Source organism: Zingiber officinale, chromosome 2A (assembly GCF_018446385.1).
Source record: "Zingiber officinale cultivar Zhangliang chromosome 2A, Zo_v1.1, whole genome shotgun sequence".
NCBI classification, from domain to species: domain Eukaryota; kingdom Viridiplantae; phylum Streptophyta; class Magnoliopsida; order Zingiberales; family Zingiberaceae; genus Zingiber; species Zingiber officinale.
The window spans coordinates 105,576,106-105,591,730 of record NC_055988.1 but is presented as its reverse complement, the minus strand read 5'-3'; the positions used below and the strand labels follow the sequence as shown (position 1 = coordinate 105,591,730).

General features: G+C 38.9%; 1 protein-coding gene across 2 annotated transcripts in view; it reads left to right on the top strand.

Moving 5' to 3' along the window:
• The first annotated feature begins 14,118 nt into the window (after positions 1 to 14,118).
• Positions 14,119 to 15,625, top strand: part of LOC122041852 (serine/threonine-protein kinase CTR1-like) — a 40,739-nt gene continuing 39,232 nt past the window's right edge. For both annotated transcript variants that reach the window (XM_042601699.1, XM_042601700.1), the window contains exon 1: positions 14,119 to 14,795. In XM_042601699.1, coding sequence (XP_042457633.1) covers positions 14,298 to 14,795 — 498 coding nt within the window. In that variant the 5' untranslated portion in view covers positions 14,119 to 14,297. The remainder of the gene's footprint in view (positions 14,796 to 15,625) is intronic.

Here is a 15,625-nt window from a genome sequence, read left to right as displayed (position 1 = left end):
GTCGTAAGCGACGACGAGTCCGAGGAGGAGAGCCAGAGGGCTGTGCGGTGGGCGAGGCCACGAGGTCCCGATCTGCGACGGCGTGCGATCCGGCGACTCGATCGGCGCCTGTGGTTCGCCCTCTTGGGTCGGCGGAAGGTGGGGTCTCTTCGACGTTCCGCGAACTTCGATGGTGAATCCCACTGGGGACTCCCTACCGGTGAGCGGAGAAGCAGGATCCGCCTCAACCTCCGTTGAGGCGGATTGGGTAACCATTGTGATGCGTCCCCTCTCCTCTTAGGAGGCGGTGGGATTAGACCCGCTCGGCGAGTTCTTTTTGTAGCCGCCTCAATTTCCACGGCTTTCAATTTCGGATGATCAGTAGCCTTGGAGCGCCATGACTTCAGTAGTGTAGTAGAAAAATTAAAATATTAAGACAAAAAAGGGAGTAAAGAGTCCTTACCCATGCGGTAGGGAAGATTGGCCATGGGATAATCTAAAATGTACAACACCTTGAGAAGCAATGGTCGATTTTGTGGGACAACCACGTATGAAGGTAGATTGGATTATACAATTTGCGAAACTCTTTGGGTCAAGACATGATCGCCATTTGGTTGGAATCTTGGCTCGAAGCCGTATATAGAAGAAGAACTCCTTCCAGTGCTTGTTGGAGGTCGGCATATTATCAAAAAATTTGAAGCCTATTCTACTTTGGAAAATAAAAGTGCCCAACTCGGATTGTTTGGGGTAGAAGAAGAAGTGGAATATTTTGGGGTCGAGTGGGATACTAAGCAGCCTAAAGAGGACGACCACCCCACTCAGTAGCCTAAAGGAATTCGGCACAAGTTGGCCGAGCGGGATGCGGAAATAATTACAAACTTCCAAAATAAACGGATGGGTAGGAAATCTAAGGTCGCCCTGGAATTGGTCCAGAAAAAAACAAATGGTACCGATCGGCGGGTTATGGGGCCGGTCGGTCGGGTCGGCTACAACTATTTCATGGTCGTCCGGGATCCCGTACGTCTGAACAAGACGCCGAGCGACCTCCTCGTCAAATTTACTCTCCATGGTCATATACCAGGGACCATGAACATCAACAGCGGGTACGGAAGTGCTCGTCATGACTAAAGTACCAAGAAAAAGAAAGAAGGAAGCCGAAAGAAACTCGGAAACAGAGGACAGATAAAGGTTCGCAAGCAAGGGGACGAAAGGAGTTCCCTGCGAAAGGGAAAGGCCGAACGAAAGGAAGGGGAAGCTTACTGAGGGAAGATGAACGGAGAGGATCACCAGAAAGCCGAAAACCACCCAGAGGCAAGAACTAGGACAGCTGGAACGATGCAGCCGTGGGCACCTTCGACGGAGGACGCGCAATTAAACAGAGAATGCAGCGTAAGGCTTTATGTGAACGAGGCTGGTCACCTCGTCCGTCGGATGCAGTCATGAGAGACGAGGTCATCATCTAACCGTCATTTCAAAACAATCGGCGTCCCATCGTACGATCATCACCGCCACGCGAGAAGAGCCACGTGGCGCTCGTCACCGCGCAATTAATGCGCCCATACCACGCATGCTTCGACTTAATGAAAAGGATTGCGTGATTTTCGAGAAGATTTAGACAAGCAAACATCCACGTTGAACGCCAAGACAGCCGAGCGGCTGAATTTGGCATAAAGGTCGAACGGCTCAAGGGATATTATAAGCAATGGTCGACCGCTCGCTCGGACACATAGTCCAGTCGGTCGGACTCGCCTCCTTCGACTAGACTTGAAGGGAGGCAAGTGATCCGTGATGAAATGGGGACCCACTCACGAAGGGTCCCACTGAGGACGGATGGAGGGCGACTAGCGGGTAATGGCGCGTCAGCGATTAAGCGGTCCGGCGGGCGAGATAACCCAACCATAGGCTTGGGTTTCCGACGCCAAGGATGCCCGGCTGGAACCAAAGGGGCGAGCGGGTGGTCCGTTCGGCCGAGATAAGGGCGAGGATACAGAAGTCGAGCGGCCTATTCGTTCGGCTCGGGATATGGGATGTCGGTAGAAGTCATGATTATGCCGTACACAAGATTTCACGATAAAGGATCTTGCCGTCACATCATGGAGAGGTTGATACAGTAGCGGTATGGCCTTATGGATGCCCTTCTGACAGACCCATACCTGGGCATGGTCGAAAGCAGGTGATTGCTTTGATTGGCGCACCCAGGCTCTCTCGAGAGGTCTATATAAGGTCTCCATTTCTTCACCGGAGGTAGGAGAGTCTTCATCCTGCAGCCACTTTCTTCATCTATTCCCTCGCCTGACTTGATCATCGGAGGGCCGTCGCCGGGACACCCCCCCGGCTCGGTTTTGTTGCAGGTTGGCCGGAGCACTCGAGGATCCAACAGAGAGCGCCACATCCCCAGCGTTCGTTGACCCCTGGTTCGGACAGGATCAAGAAGCATTATATTCGCTCCCAGGTGACTGCTAGTCGACTACACCAGTTGACTGATGAAAACACCAATCGACTGATGAAAACACCAGTCAACTGCTATAGTACTGATATAGTATTGTTACAGTGCTGCTATAGTAACTGCTATAGTAAAACCCTAAATTTAGGATTTTACCTTTAGTACAATCTCTCATACACTCGTACCCTCACGACTTACTTGACCCCTTCATTGCAGCCTTGACCTTTAGCCTTCAAGCCTACTTCCTTTGGCTCTCATCCCTTGGATGCATCCAAGTCCGCGACTCGTCCCCAATATCATCCTTCGTATATGTTGGTTGCTACTCGGAAAACCTAGAGGTTCCACTGTACAAAAATTTTGTACAAAGGTCTGATCCTTTTCCTAGCTACCATGTGTTCTTTTAAATTAAATTTTGGATCGCCTGCGGAACTTAATACGTTTGATCCAAAACTTAATCTATTCGTTCTTTTAGGTTTTGACTTGGATCTCCTGCGGAACTTAACACGTTCGACCCAAGTCACCTTAAGTTATTAATTCCATTAAGTATTAATTTTCATAATCGGTTCCCAGTACTGACGTGGCGAGGCACATGGCCTTCTTGGATATGGGAGCAACCACCACCGACTAGACAAAACCTTTTATAGAAAGCTAATATTTAATTTCCTAAAATAACTTTAGGTTAACCGAAAAGAACAATCAAATCACAAGGAAAAGAAAAACAAAAGAACACTATATCGAAAACAAATTCGAAACTCTAGAATCATATGCCTCTTGTATTTAGTATTATTTCCAAAAATAACTAGTATGATGCGGAAAGAAAAATTACTAGTTATACCTTTAAGAAAAACCTCTTGATCTTCTACCGTATTCCTCTTCTAACCTCGGACGTTGTGTGGGCAACGATCTTCCGAGATGAGAAACCACCAACCACCTTCTTCTCCTCCTAGCTAGGTTCGGCCACAAAAGAAAAAGCTTCACCAAGGAAGAAAATCAAAACACTAACCAAGCTCCAAGAGATGCTCGCTTCCTCTCCTTCTTCTTCTTCTTCTCCAAGTAGTATCCGGCCACCACAAGAGCTCCAAGGAAAGAGAAGGGTTCGGCCACCACAAGAAGAAGAGAGGGAAAGGATGGCCGGCCACACCAAGGAACCAAAAGAGGGAGAGAAAATAATAGAGGTTATCTCTTATGAAGGCACCCTCACCCCTTCTTTTATATTCCTTGGCCTAGGCAAATTAGGAAATTTAATTACAATAAAATTTCCTTAATTCCCTTGACAAGATTTAATTGAGAAAAATAAAATAATATTTCTCCAATTAATCTCTAATGGCCGGCCACATCAAGAGGAAATAAATTAGACAAGTTTTAATCAACAAATTAAAACTTCCTAATTTGTTTCCGGAAATTTTAAAAATAAAATTTCTCTTTAAAAATCTCTTCATGGTTGATAAAAGGAAATTTCTATAATTTTAATTTTATCAACATGTGGATAATTTTAAAGAGAAAATAAAATATCTCACCAATCTACAAATAAGGAAAGAGATTTAATCTCTTTCTTTAATCTTTTGTAGATCTTTTACAAGAGAGATATTTTAATTTTAATTCTCTTTAAAAAATTATTTCTTCCACATAATAAAAATTAAAATTAAAATCCCTTTTTAATTTAATTTGGCCCCCACTAGCTTGGGTTCAGCTAGGGCGGCCACCCAATTTTACCGGCCCTAGCTTGGTTCCCAAGCTAGCTTGGCCACTATCGTGGGTATGCGGTGGGTATAAATCTATATACTAGAGGCTACGATAGGGATGAGAGGAGGAATTGGTTTGGTCTCCGATGAATTTAAGCATCCCGTGTTCGCCGAACACATAACTTAATTTCATCAATAATAATTCATTCCACTAAAGAACTATTATTGAACTCGCACCAATCCCAAATTACATTTTGGGCTCCTTCTTATGAGTGTGTTAGTCTCCTGTGTTTAAGATAACAATGCCACTAATTAAGTAAGTTCTTGACAACTCACTTAATTAATATCTAGCTCAAGAGTAGTACCACTCAACTTTATCGTCATGTCGGACTATGTCCACCGCAGGTTTAACATGACAATCCTTATGAGCTCCTCTTGGGGACATTCTCAACCTAGATCACTAGGACACAGTTTCCTTCTATAATCAACAACACACACTATAAGTGATATCATTTCCCAACTTATCGGGCTTATTGATTCATCGAACTAAATCTCACCCATTGATAAATTAAAGAAATAAATATCAAATATATGTGCTTGTTATTATATTAGGATTAAGAGTACACACTTCCATAATAACTGAGGTATTTGTTTTTTTATAAAGTCAGTATAAAAGAAACGACCTCTAATGGTCCTACTCAATACACTCCAAGTGTACTAGTGTAATTATATAGTTAAGATAAACTAATACCTAATTACACTACGACCTTCCAATGGTTTGTTCCTTTCCATTATGGTCGTGAGCTACTGTTTATAATTTATAAGGTACTGATAACATGATCCTCTGTGTGTGACACCACACACCATGTTATCTACAATATAAATTAATTGAACAACTTCATTTATCATAAATGAAGACATTTGACCAATGTGATTCTTATTTCTAGATAAATATTTATACCAAAAGCTAGGCTTTTAGTATACACTCTAACAGTATATGCCTCCAAGTCGCTTCCCTCGGCCCGTGTCCTTGTTGCTTTGTCCATGGTCCCTTGGATGCTCCATCCTTTATCGGACCTGAAGCCATCAAGCTGAGTCATATGTGTATCCTGGAATCCTGCACACTCACATACACATATCAAATAATAAGGGTGAACTTAACTTAAACTCTTTGCCCAAACACCAAAACACATGGTCGCACATACCAATGGATTGCTCCAACACCCTCTCCCGTCTCGATCTTTGATTTTCATCGCTTCTCTATGGCATGTTCCTCTCCTCCTCCTCCACCCGTCATCGAACTGTGGTACACTTTCATGAAATCCGACTTCAATGGCCACCAAATCACTCATATGCAAATGACTTATAGCATCCCTGATGACTACCAAATAGCCATCCCCATTGTGTATGTGCGCCCACACAAGCTACTGGACGACTTCCTTACCTTTTTCAAAGACCAATTTTGGTCGATTTATGATTCCCAATCCACCCATTCTTTTCTGCAGTTTGTAGATATTTCCATATTCCTTTGTATCAATTAGTGTCGAACTCCTTTAGGCTTTTGTCGCTTATATGACATCCCGCTCGTCCCCCGCATTTTCCATTACTTTTACTATCCCAAGCTCTCTGAGGCAGAAACTTTCTTATACAAGCCCGAGTGAGCTTTGTATTCTTTAATAAAATGTTCTCTTCCAACAAACATTGGAAGGAGCATTACTTTTTTGTTCTCCTTCCTAAACGGTCATCATTCCCAATAGGCTGGCAAATGGAGCTGATGAAGCCTCCCGTATTACACAAATATCATTAGGAGTCGACCTACCTTAAGGTGCCCGCTCATCTGGCTAGTCAGAAGTACCACATACATAAGTTGATGCACGAAGGCGATCTATATATTTTTGGACTGTCCCCCCCCCCCTCTCCTCACGGCTACCCAACTCATTAGGTAAACTTTTTCTCTCTATATCGCCTTAGAATCTAACTGATTTCACTTTCATTTTTACAGCTGAAGTCATGTTGAAGTCCTTACTGAGCAGTAAGAGTAAGCTCTCTAATGCCGAGATCAATGCTCGCGGTGCGACCGAGCTGGAAGACCGCGGACTTTTGCCAATTGACAACTCGGCTGATTAGACTTGTAAGGCGAGCCGAGCGGTAGGGAGCAATGCCGCCGCTACCACTGGGAGCTTCCTCCCATGCGACCCACCATGGTCCCGATGGCCACATTGTCTAAGTCGATGTTGACCAAGTTAGCAGGCTCTAGCGAGCCGCTAGTTCAGCGCCAGAGGAAGAAGAGACTCCGCTTGAAGGGTACCTCCTACTCGAGAGCCTCAACAACGATACCTACAGAAGTGCCTACTTCTCGACCCCCATCCGAGCAGAATGAGAGTTTGTCTTCTTCCATCCCCAAGAGGATGGTTACTTTGCCGATGTCGCCTTCTTCCTATTAGACTCCATTAGTGCTCGAGTTGTCGGCCGACAGGATTCTAGAATAGCCGATTTCCTTCCTCCTACTGTCGGTCGATTTGGCGACCTCAATTTCCATGATCCGCCCCTCAAAGTCCAAATCCAAGGGTCAGGCGACTTCGGAGCCCTCCGATCTGATCGGTCGTAGACACATGTCAGCTTTAATCCACCTGTCCACTGACGCTTGGCCCTCTCCAAGCGATGATATGCCCCGATCGCCCGAGCACATGATTCGCATCCAAGGTCCTCTGGCCCAGACCTAGGCGGATGCCAAGGGCAGGGTGATGACCATCCTGCTCGAGGAGTTGGCTGGCATCTTCACTCAAAAATCCACAATGGTAAGTTACGTTCCTCAAAAAATTCTATTTGCCTTTACTACGTTGTTCCGATTCTTTCTTTTTACAGTTCTGGGTGGAGAGTTTGATTATGCGTCAAAGGTTAACCTTCCTCGAGCATGAAAATAAGCAACTGCGGGCCTCGATCTAATCAACAAGTGCATCCCGAGCTATTGTTGAAGTGCTCACCGATGAGGTTGCTCAGTTGAAGGAGGATTTAGAAAAGTCTTCCCAATAGTTGGTTGGCTCTGAGCTGGTACTGTCGATAGAAAAGAGTAAGAGTCAGGAGCAAGCCCAACAGTTCGAGTGGCTCAACAAGCAAGCCCGAGATTTTGACTTTAAGGTCAAATCAGAGAACACTCGGAAACTTCACGCCATAGAGGACCTGGAGAAGAAAAATCTGGAGGCTCGGGCCTTGGACAAGAAGCTTAAGGAGACTGAGACAACTTTATTCGAAGAACAATCAAGCCGATCAGCAGAGCAACAGAAAATCACCCATCAAGACACCGAGCTGAAGTCTCCGAAGGCCGAGCTAAAGGCATCCAAGGCTCAGCTGGCTAAGTTTCAAGAGGACAAGCCCGCTTGGCTAGAGGATTTCTGAGTTAAATATCTCCGCTCGGAAGGCTTCAACCAAATCTTCTCCGATTGATCCGATCGATCCGATCGACAGGCGTTTGAACGACCTCTGCGCTAATCCAAAAAGAGTAGTGAGGAAGACTTGGCACTTCACTCCATCAGTGTATTGATAGAGTGTGGTCATGTTGTCGAACTTGATTAGATCATCCTCTGGGTCGGTTGTCTCATTGTACTCCTCGATCGTTAATGACATGTAATGTCGTGGTATTGTGTTGTCCAGGATCCCCTGAGAAAACTATCTATTTATCCATTTGGGGGAGTCATCGAACCTAGGTGATTTACCCTTCCATTCATCCCGAATAGGTGCATCGTCCGAGGAGGATTCTTGTGCTTTATATCTCCTCAGTCTTGTTCCTCTAAAGGGGTGTGGAACAATGTTCGGTGAAAGGGGATCAACACATTTGGTGCATCTCCAAATGTACCAGTTGACTTGTTGTTTAGCCTATAATTAGTGGTGTTTTCTGCTCGGCCTTTATGGCCGGCCTACTGGCCTGTTGCTGACGTCGCAGGTTCATTTACTTAGCGATCAGCTATCGCCTACTGCTGCCGCTCCAACATCTTGGCCGCTCGTGCTTGTATCAACATGTCCAATTCTTCTTACATCAATGTCACAGTCGTAAGTCGTCTAGCATCCTCAATCTTCAAGTCTCGGATACAAGTTAAGTTCCCACATACGACGTCAATATGGTCCTATCCAAAAGCGGTGAAAACAGCTAGCTGGGGATGTGGCTCTGTAGTTGAACATGTGAAGACTTTGCTCTGCTCTACAAAAATCAAGAACATCAGTGTCAGGCCGAGGAAGGGATCCCTGGTGTTGACCCTCTAATACTCAAGTCAGTCTCCGACAATAGTGGAGAACAAAGACAATTGTAGCAGTAATAAGAGCGTAATCACTAATAACGCATACCTCCTCCGGCGAATAGACCCCCCTTTATATAGTGACATTGTTGCATACGTGCACTCTTCTTAAGACGCGTGCACATTTTCCCATTTTCTTATGAACAGATAAGCCAGAAATGTATCTCTAACATCATTACTTAACAAGACGTGTAAATCACTGATGTGACAGTGTAAACTTCTATCGTACAATTTGCCAACTAACTATGCCCTGCTATCAACGACACCAACTTCCAGAAGGATACGATGAGCTAAGCAAGGGGTCCCACTGCTAACCGAGCGAGCGAGCCGCTCGGCCAGGATTCCCCGTCTAGTTGCTCGAGGTTGTTCTTCTCCACGGTTGTTCGGCTTAGTAGGTTGTTCCTCATATGGTCATACATGCGGTCCGGTCGGACTAGCCCTTATAGGGTCGTCACAATTGCGAACAACTATCCTTCTCTTTAGTCGCTTGGATATTGGGGCGCTACCTATCACCCGTCCGGACGAGCAATCTGGTTGGACGAACCTCCGGGCAACACACTTTTCCTAGGCCCTCCTTTCGCTGAGTAGGCAAACATGCCCGATTGGCCCGTTGTCACCCGCTCGACTAACTTTAGTGACCTGGCGATTCCATACCTTGACTTTGACATCTACGTCAACTATTTTTTCCACCTTTGACTCACCCTTGGCGAGCTCCTTTTACCACCACATCAATGATTATTGAGAATGAGGGAGATGCAGTAGTCAATTGGTCAGACGATGAAGGAGATCCTCCATCATAAATATTTCAAGGCTCCAACCAAGAATTCCAAGAATACATCTGGAGAAATTACGAGCTACATGATAATCAACTACATCATCAACTTCGAGTCAACTTAGTTGAGTATATCTGGGAACGTTGCAATTGTAATCAGTGAAAAAATAATTTATTAATTGTGATATATGTATTGTAATATTTATGTATTTTTTTAAATTATTAATGTTATTTCATATTAGTAATTTATAAAATTTTAATTATATAAAATGTAAATATGAAGGAGAGATAATGAAATATATATAATGAAAAGTGTAGAACCATGAAGTTGTTGAGAGATTTTTTTATAGTTGAGAGACGTGTGAGAGTTTTTATTTTGACGTGACGTTAATATGACAACGAAGGAGCTCTCTGAGAGCTCCAATCATTATAGATGCCAACACCAAATTTTAATAAAAATAAAGACCATAGTTGGATCCTTTATTGGGGCACGAGTCAACACTGATTTTTTTTTAAAAAAATTGTGTTTGGGCGGTCTCGGTTCATAGTACTCATGTGTGAAAAAAAAACTAAAAGTTTGTATTTACAAACAGATTACTTATTTAAACGTTGAAACAATCTTACAAGGACGGTGAATACCGTAGAGATCGACTGTTGACTTATTAGAGCATCCACACCAATTTTTCTATCCAAAATATATAATTTAGGGTAAAAAAGTGATTTTATTAAATTTGGATATTTATTTTTCAATACACCATATATCAGTTTATTTATTTCTCCTCTATCCTCTATAATATTTAGGAAATGGAATTCATTCCATAAATTTAGAAAAGTACTATTCATAACTGCATAATTTAGGAAATGGATATGATAACTGATACAAATTTTTTTTTAACTATCTTATCTAAAATTTAGAATAAAATATTTTAATAGAGTATTTAACGTAAATGTTCTTATTATGAATATTTTTATATGTATTTGATGGAAAAATTAAGGGATTGTAGACGCCTCAAGATTAATCAGGTAAAATTTAGACTCCTAAATTATACAAAAATATAAGACAGCGTCAAATGAATAATAATAATAATTTATAATTCACATACTTACTATTTTTGCAATAGTATCCCTTATTTTATGAATAACGAACCTGACATTCCATTTTGATTTTTTATTAAAAAAGTCTTATTTCATATACACTTACTCAACTACCTTCCGTTATAATGTTTACTTTTGACAGACACATTTCTCGTCTAAATCTTGAAATTGTTGGAACCCATTATACCAACTACGGTTTAATAGCTCTCATAATATGAAAAAAAATTTAATAAAAATTTTAAAAATTAAAATTCTTTAGAACTAAAAAAAAAAGATTTAAACGACATTTTTTTTAGCTTGAAATCATGTCGTTATGGATTTCACATAACTGATTGTAGATCTTTGAATAAGCATAGATTTAATATATTGTGTGTATCATGATTCAATCTGAATTAAAAAATATGACTTTTTAAATTTTATAGTTTAACATTCACGTCGCAATGACTATGGTTTCAAAGTTGTTGTGAATATTAAACCTTAAATTTTGAGAGGTAATAATTTGTTACTATGATTAAACCATGAAACATATAATATATAAAATTGATGTTCGTTAGAATATCTACAACTAGTAAATCCTTTTCGGAGATTGAATAATTTAAGTCTTAAATTTTTTCACATTATAACAACTATAAAATCATAACTACTTAATATAATAGTTATGAGATAGAGTTATAATAATTACACTACAACTATAACAATTGTGACCATTCTAAATTATAACAATGACACATTTATAGCAACTACAGTGTCGAAGCTGCTACAATCCCGAATCACATTTTAGAAGAGAAATACGTGTGCAAAAAGTATGCATGCGCCAGGAATGAACAATATACAAAATGATACTTTAGTATTTTACAATTGGAATATTTTATTAGAGCATCCATGACCACAATGAGTAGGTCATATTTCTCCCAAATATTTGTGGCCCCCATTTTCACATCATTTTTCAAATATCTTATTATTCAAATATCTCAAATTTCACAATGAAATATTTTCCACTTCCACGCCATTTTGGTGGGTCACACCAGATTTAATTAAATTTTAAAAAAATAAAAAAATAGTGGCAACCCACCACTTTGGTGGGCCTAGAGGAAATTATTGGGCATAAATTTATGCTCGAAAATCTGTACTCGATGATTTTCAATCATTCTTCAAATATCCCCCACAATGGAGGATATTTAAGAGAGGGAGATATTTGAAGAAGAAAAATGATATGCTCAAGGAAAAAATCTCAATGAAATGTTTAAAGATAAACACATAAAATGATGATGACCCGTAAAAAGTGAAATGATGAGCCATGAATTTATTAGTCTATCTTTGAATATTTTATTAAGATTTTTCCTTAAACGTATCATAACTCTTTAAACAAATATACTCTCCAAATATCTTCTATATGTTATTATATAAAAAAAAATCCACTTCTTTGATAATTCAGTAAAAAAAAGAAATCCCGTTGACTTTCAACCATACTTTATTTATCAAATAAAATTGAAATAATTTATACACCACTTAGAAGTGGATTTCTAAGATATTCACTTTAATTCTTACCCAATCTGTTTATATTACTCTGAGTTATATATATATATATATATTTTGACCTAAAGAAAATATTCTTTTACAAATTATTAAAATAAAACCTTATTTATAATTCTTTTATCTTGAATATGTCTTAGAATTACTTCCTACAGAATAGTTTCTAAATGGATAAAAGGACTTCCTATATTAATTTTCTACCAAAATACTTTCTTCACTAAAACATCAATATTTAATATAAAATTAAAATATTTGCTGGAAATGCGTCATGTGAATTGTTGAACAAAATTAAAATAATTTAAAATATAAACTCTATTTCAAATATTTTAAATTGTGATAAAAGTTTAAAATAATTTTTATTTTCTAAAAATAAGTAAATTGTCAATCAGCCTAAAAACTAGTCGAGCTTGATTTATAATAATAATAATAATAATGCTTATTATTAATATTTTTTAAAAAATATAGCCAACACGTAGAACTACTTTATACAAATCCGTTTTAAAATGAAGTAAAACAAGATATTTAAATACAAAATTATAAATAGAACGTTGTTATAATAATTTTATACTAATGTAATACTCTAATTGTTGTTTCTATGCTGATTAAAAAAAATTGAGAAGGATAAAAAAAATGACCCTTTCTAATGTTGTTTATCCATCTTAATTTTCTTTTTTCACTTAAATAATATGTTTTAAAATGTTTTTCTCACCTTTCTCCTAAATATTGTTTATTTGTTTTCTTCCCCTAGTAAACAGTCGAATATTACAGAAATAATAATTAAACAAAAGTGAAACTCTGCCTTTCTTTCCCGGATATCGGACAATAAACAAATTAAGCCGACTTAAATTTTAAGATGTTTAAATTTGTTTTATAAGATAATTGAGTCAAATTAAGTCAAACTTAAAGTAAACTAAGTATTTAAAATGATTATTGAAGTTTGACTTAGATTATTTTTAAAGAGCTTGGTTTGAGTTTAATTCGTTTAGATGTTATCAAATTTTTAATTTAACCTTGATTTGAGTTTAGTTTGTTTAAATGTATCGAGCTCTAAATTCAAACGAGTTTGATTTTTTTAAACTTTTATTCGTTTGATTGGTTATTGAGTTTGATAATTCAAATTTATTTATTTATTTAATTATTTTTATTTAATATTTTTATAAGAGTTTTATTAATGAACATGATTCATGAATGTTATTTACAAAGTTGTTCGCAAATCTTAATGAGTTGAATACATATTTGTTCAAGTTTGTTTGTCTAATTTAACGAGTTATTTAAGTTTATTTATTTAATCAATCATATATGTATTGAATGAATATAAATAAATTTTTACTAAGTCGAATACCAAATTTATTTACTAATATACAATTCATTTACAATCTTAATGAGATACATCTTATTCACTTTTTAACAACTCTCATACACTATTCTTTCCTCTACAAACATTAATAGGATGATTCCTATCTTCCTTTATTTTTTTGATAATTCTTATTATCAGATTAATTTTAGAGAAGGTCAATTTGGTTCCATAAAAATAATCATAGTAAATTGAGAAGTGTAAATAGATCCTGACACAAGGAATCATAAGTTTTTGAAATTACTCAAGTGTAATATTTTTTAGATGAAATTTGAACCCCCATTGATTAAGAACAATGCTAAAATTGTAAAATGAATCAAACATTTATCAACCAATTTAGCATTCGGCTTAATAAGATATTATATAAACTCAATTTGAATAACCCAACAAAAATGGTAAAAGTTTGTCCCTCAATCAAATTATTACCAACATGATAAATAAATATATATATATTTTTAAAATAAACAAATAAACTTATGTATTATTAAACTTAATAACAAATCAAATAAGTTTGAAATGGTAAACATTTTAAATAATCAATCTGAATGAATCGAATATAAACTCTTAGAAAAAAAGAAGTCAAATCAAATTTAAACCATCATTTTAAAATAATTTAATTCATTTTAAGTTGGACTTAGTTCAATTATTTTATTAAATAAATTTAAACACCATCAAACTAGCATAAAACTCGGCTGGTTGATTACTTTAAACTAGGGAAACATATTCAGATTTTGGAATATGATTTTCGTAATTTATATTACAAAATATAACACCACAGAGTAACATTAGATTTTACATATAGTTTTGATAATTTTAAAATATAATTCCCCACAGCGTCGGGCAGCGAGGGAGTGAGAGCAGATTTTGACGGTTTTGAGTAAAATTACCTGCAAAACTAGCTGTCCAGCGTTGACTATCGACTGGGAGCGACTATAATTTACGGATATATAAGAAAAAAAAAACATAAAAATACTAATGGTGCCTGCTGAGGCTCTACTTCGATCGTTCCTCTCTTCCTCTTCCTCCATCCAAATCGACTCTCTCAACGCCGGCGACCGGCCTAATTTCGCCGACGATTGTTTCCTTCTTTAACTTACCTCGATTTTGCCTGATCCCTAATTTGTTGTGCGTTTCTCCCCTTCTTTGGGTAATGGAAATGCCCGGGAGGCGATCGAGCTACTCCCTCCTCGGCCAGAACCCTGATGAGGCTCTGCCTCCCTTGTTCGATACTCCTCCCTCCGACAAGGCCCGCGCCGCTCGCTTTGAGTGGCCGATCAACGCCTCGTCCGTGGCGGCGCCGCCCCCGCTGCAGCGGCAGTCCAGCGGGAGCAGCTACGGGGGGAGCTCCTTCTCGGGAGACTACTACCTTCCCGCTACGATCTCTTCCTCGAACGTCGATTCGGAAGGATTTAATCCCTTGGCGGGAGGAGAGGGGCGGGGGCAGGACGGCGCCGCTGCCGGTCTGTCGTCGTCGTCGGCCAAGAGCTGGGCGCAGCAGGCTGAGGAGACGTACCAGCTCCAGCTAGCTCTGGCGCTTCGGCTCTGCTCCGAGGCGGCCTGCGCGGAGGACCCTAATTTCTTGGACGCCGCAGATCAGATGGTGCTGCCGGAACGTGCTGCTCCTACTTCCTTGTCCCATCGGTTCTGGGTTCGGAGACAGTTTCATCCTCTCTGTTATCTGTTTAATTTTAAATTTTTGCTGCTATTAATCTTATTTTGTTAATGCCAAATTATCATTTTCTCAAAGTTATTTCTTTATCTTTGCTAAAACGAACAACACAGTTTTTCACTTGTGATTGGAACAAGCAGCGTAATTAGATTGGAAATGTTTTGATGTTTAGACAGCCCGTTTATGTTGGGTACTGTTTCTAACATTTCATGGTTACTTACAACATCTCTGCTATGCTAGCACAATGTGTTGCAAAGCAAAAGAAAGCTGCAGGGACAAATCTACATTTGTATTATTTTTATTGGATAAAGCGGTAAAAGGGCCATCCTTTCATGGCACCAATAGTACAAACTTTGTTTTTACTTGAAAAGAAAAATATGAAATAAAAATTCTGATAAACATGTCATATGTTTATGCTCATGAACTTATAATCCGAGGGGAAATTGAAGGGCCCTTATAAGGGGATGCACTATCGTGATGTTAAGATTGAATAGTTGAAGCCGGAGTAAATGTTACAATAAAGGAGGACTTATAAATTGATAGGGAAGCTGTTGCGTTTTCATTTGAATGATGTTCATGAGCATGAGGTTGATTTAATTACACTAGATGAATCATTAATCATATGTTTCCTCCTTTGCAGAACAACGATCCTAAGTTGCTCTTCTAATTTCAGCCTTTTACAGTTTAGAAACTGTAGCCAAGTTATTTTGGTTTCAAAAAGTGTCCTTGAGATGCCATAGATTTTCAAAGTTGAATCCTCCTTTGATTGAGGACCAATTTTCTGACCTACAGTCTTTGAATTAGCTTTG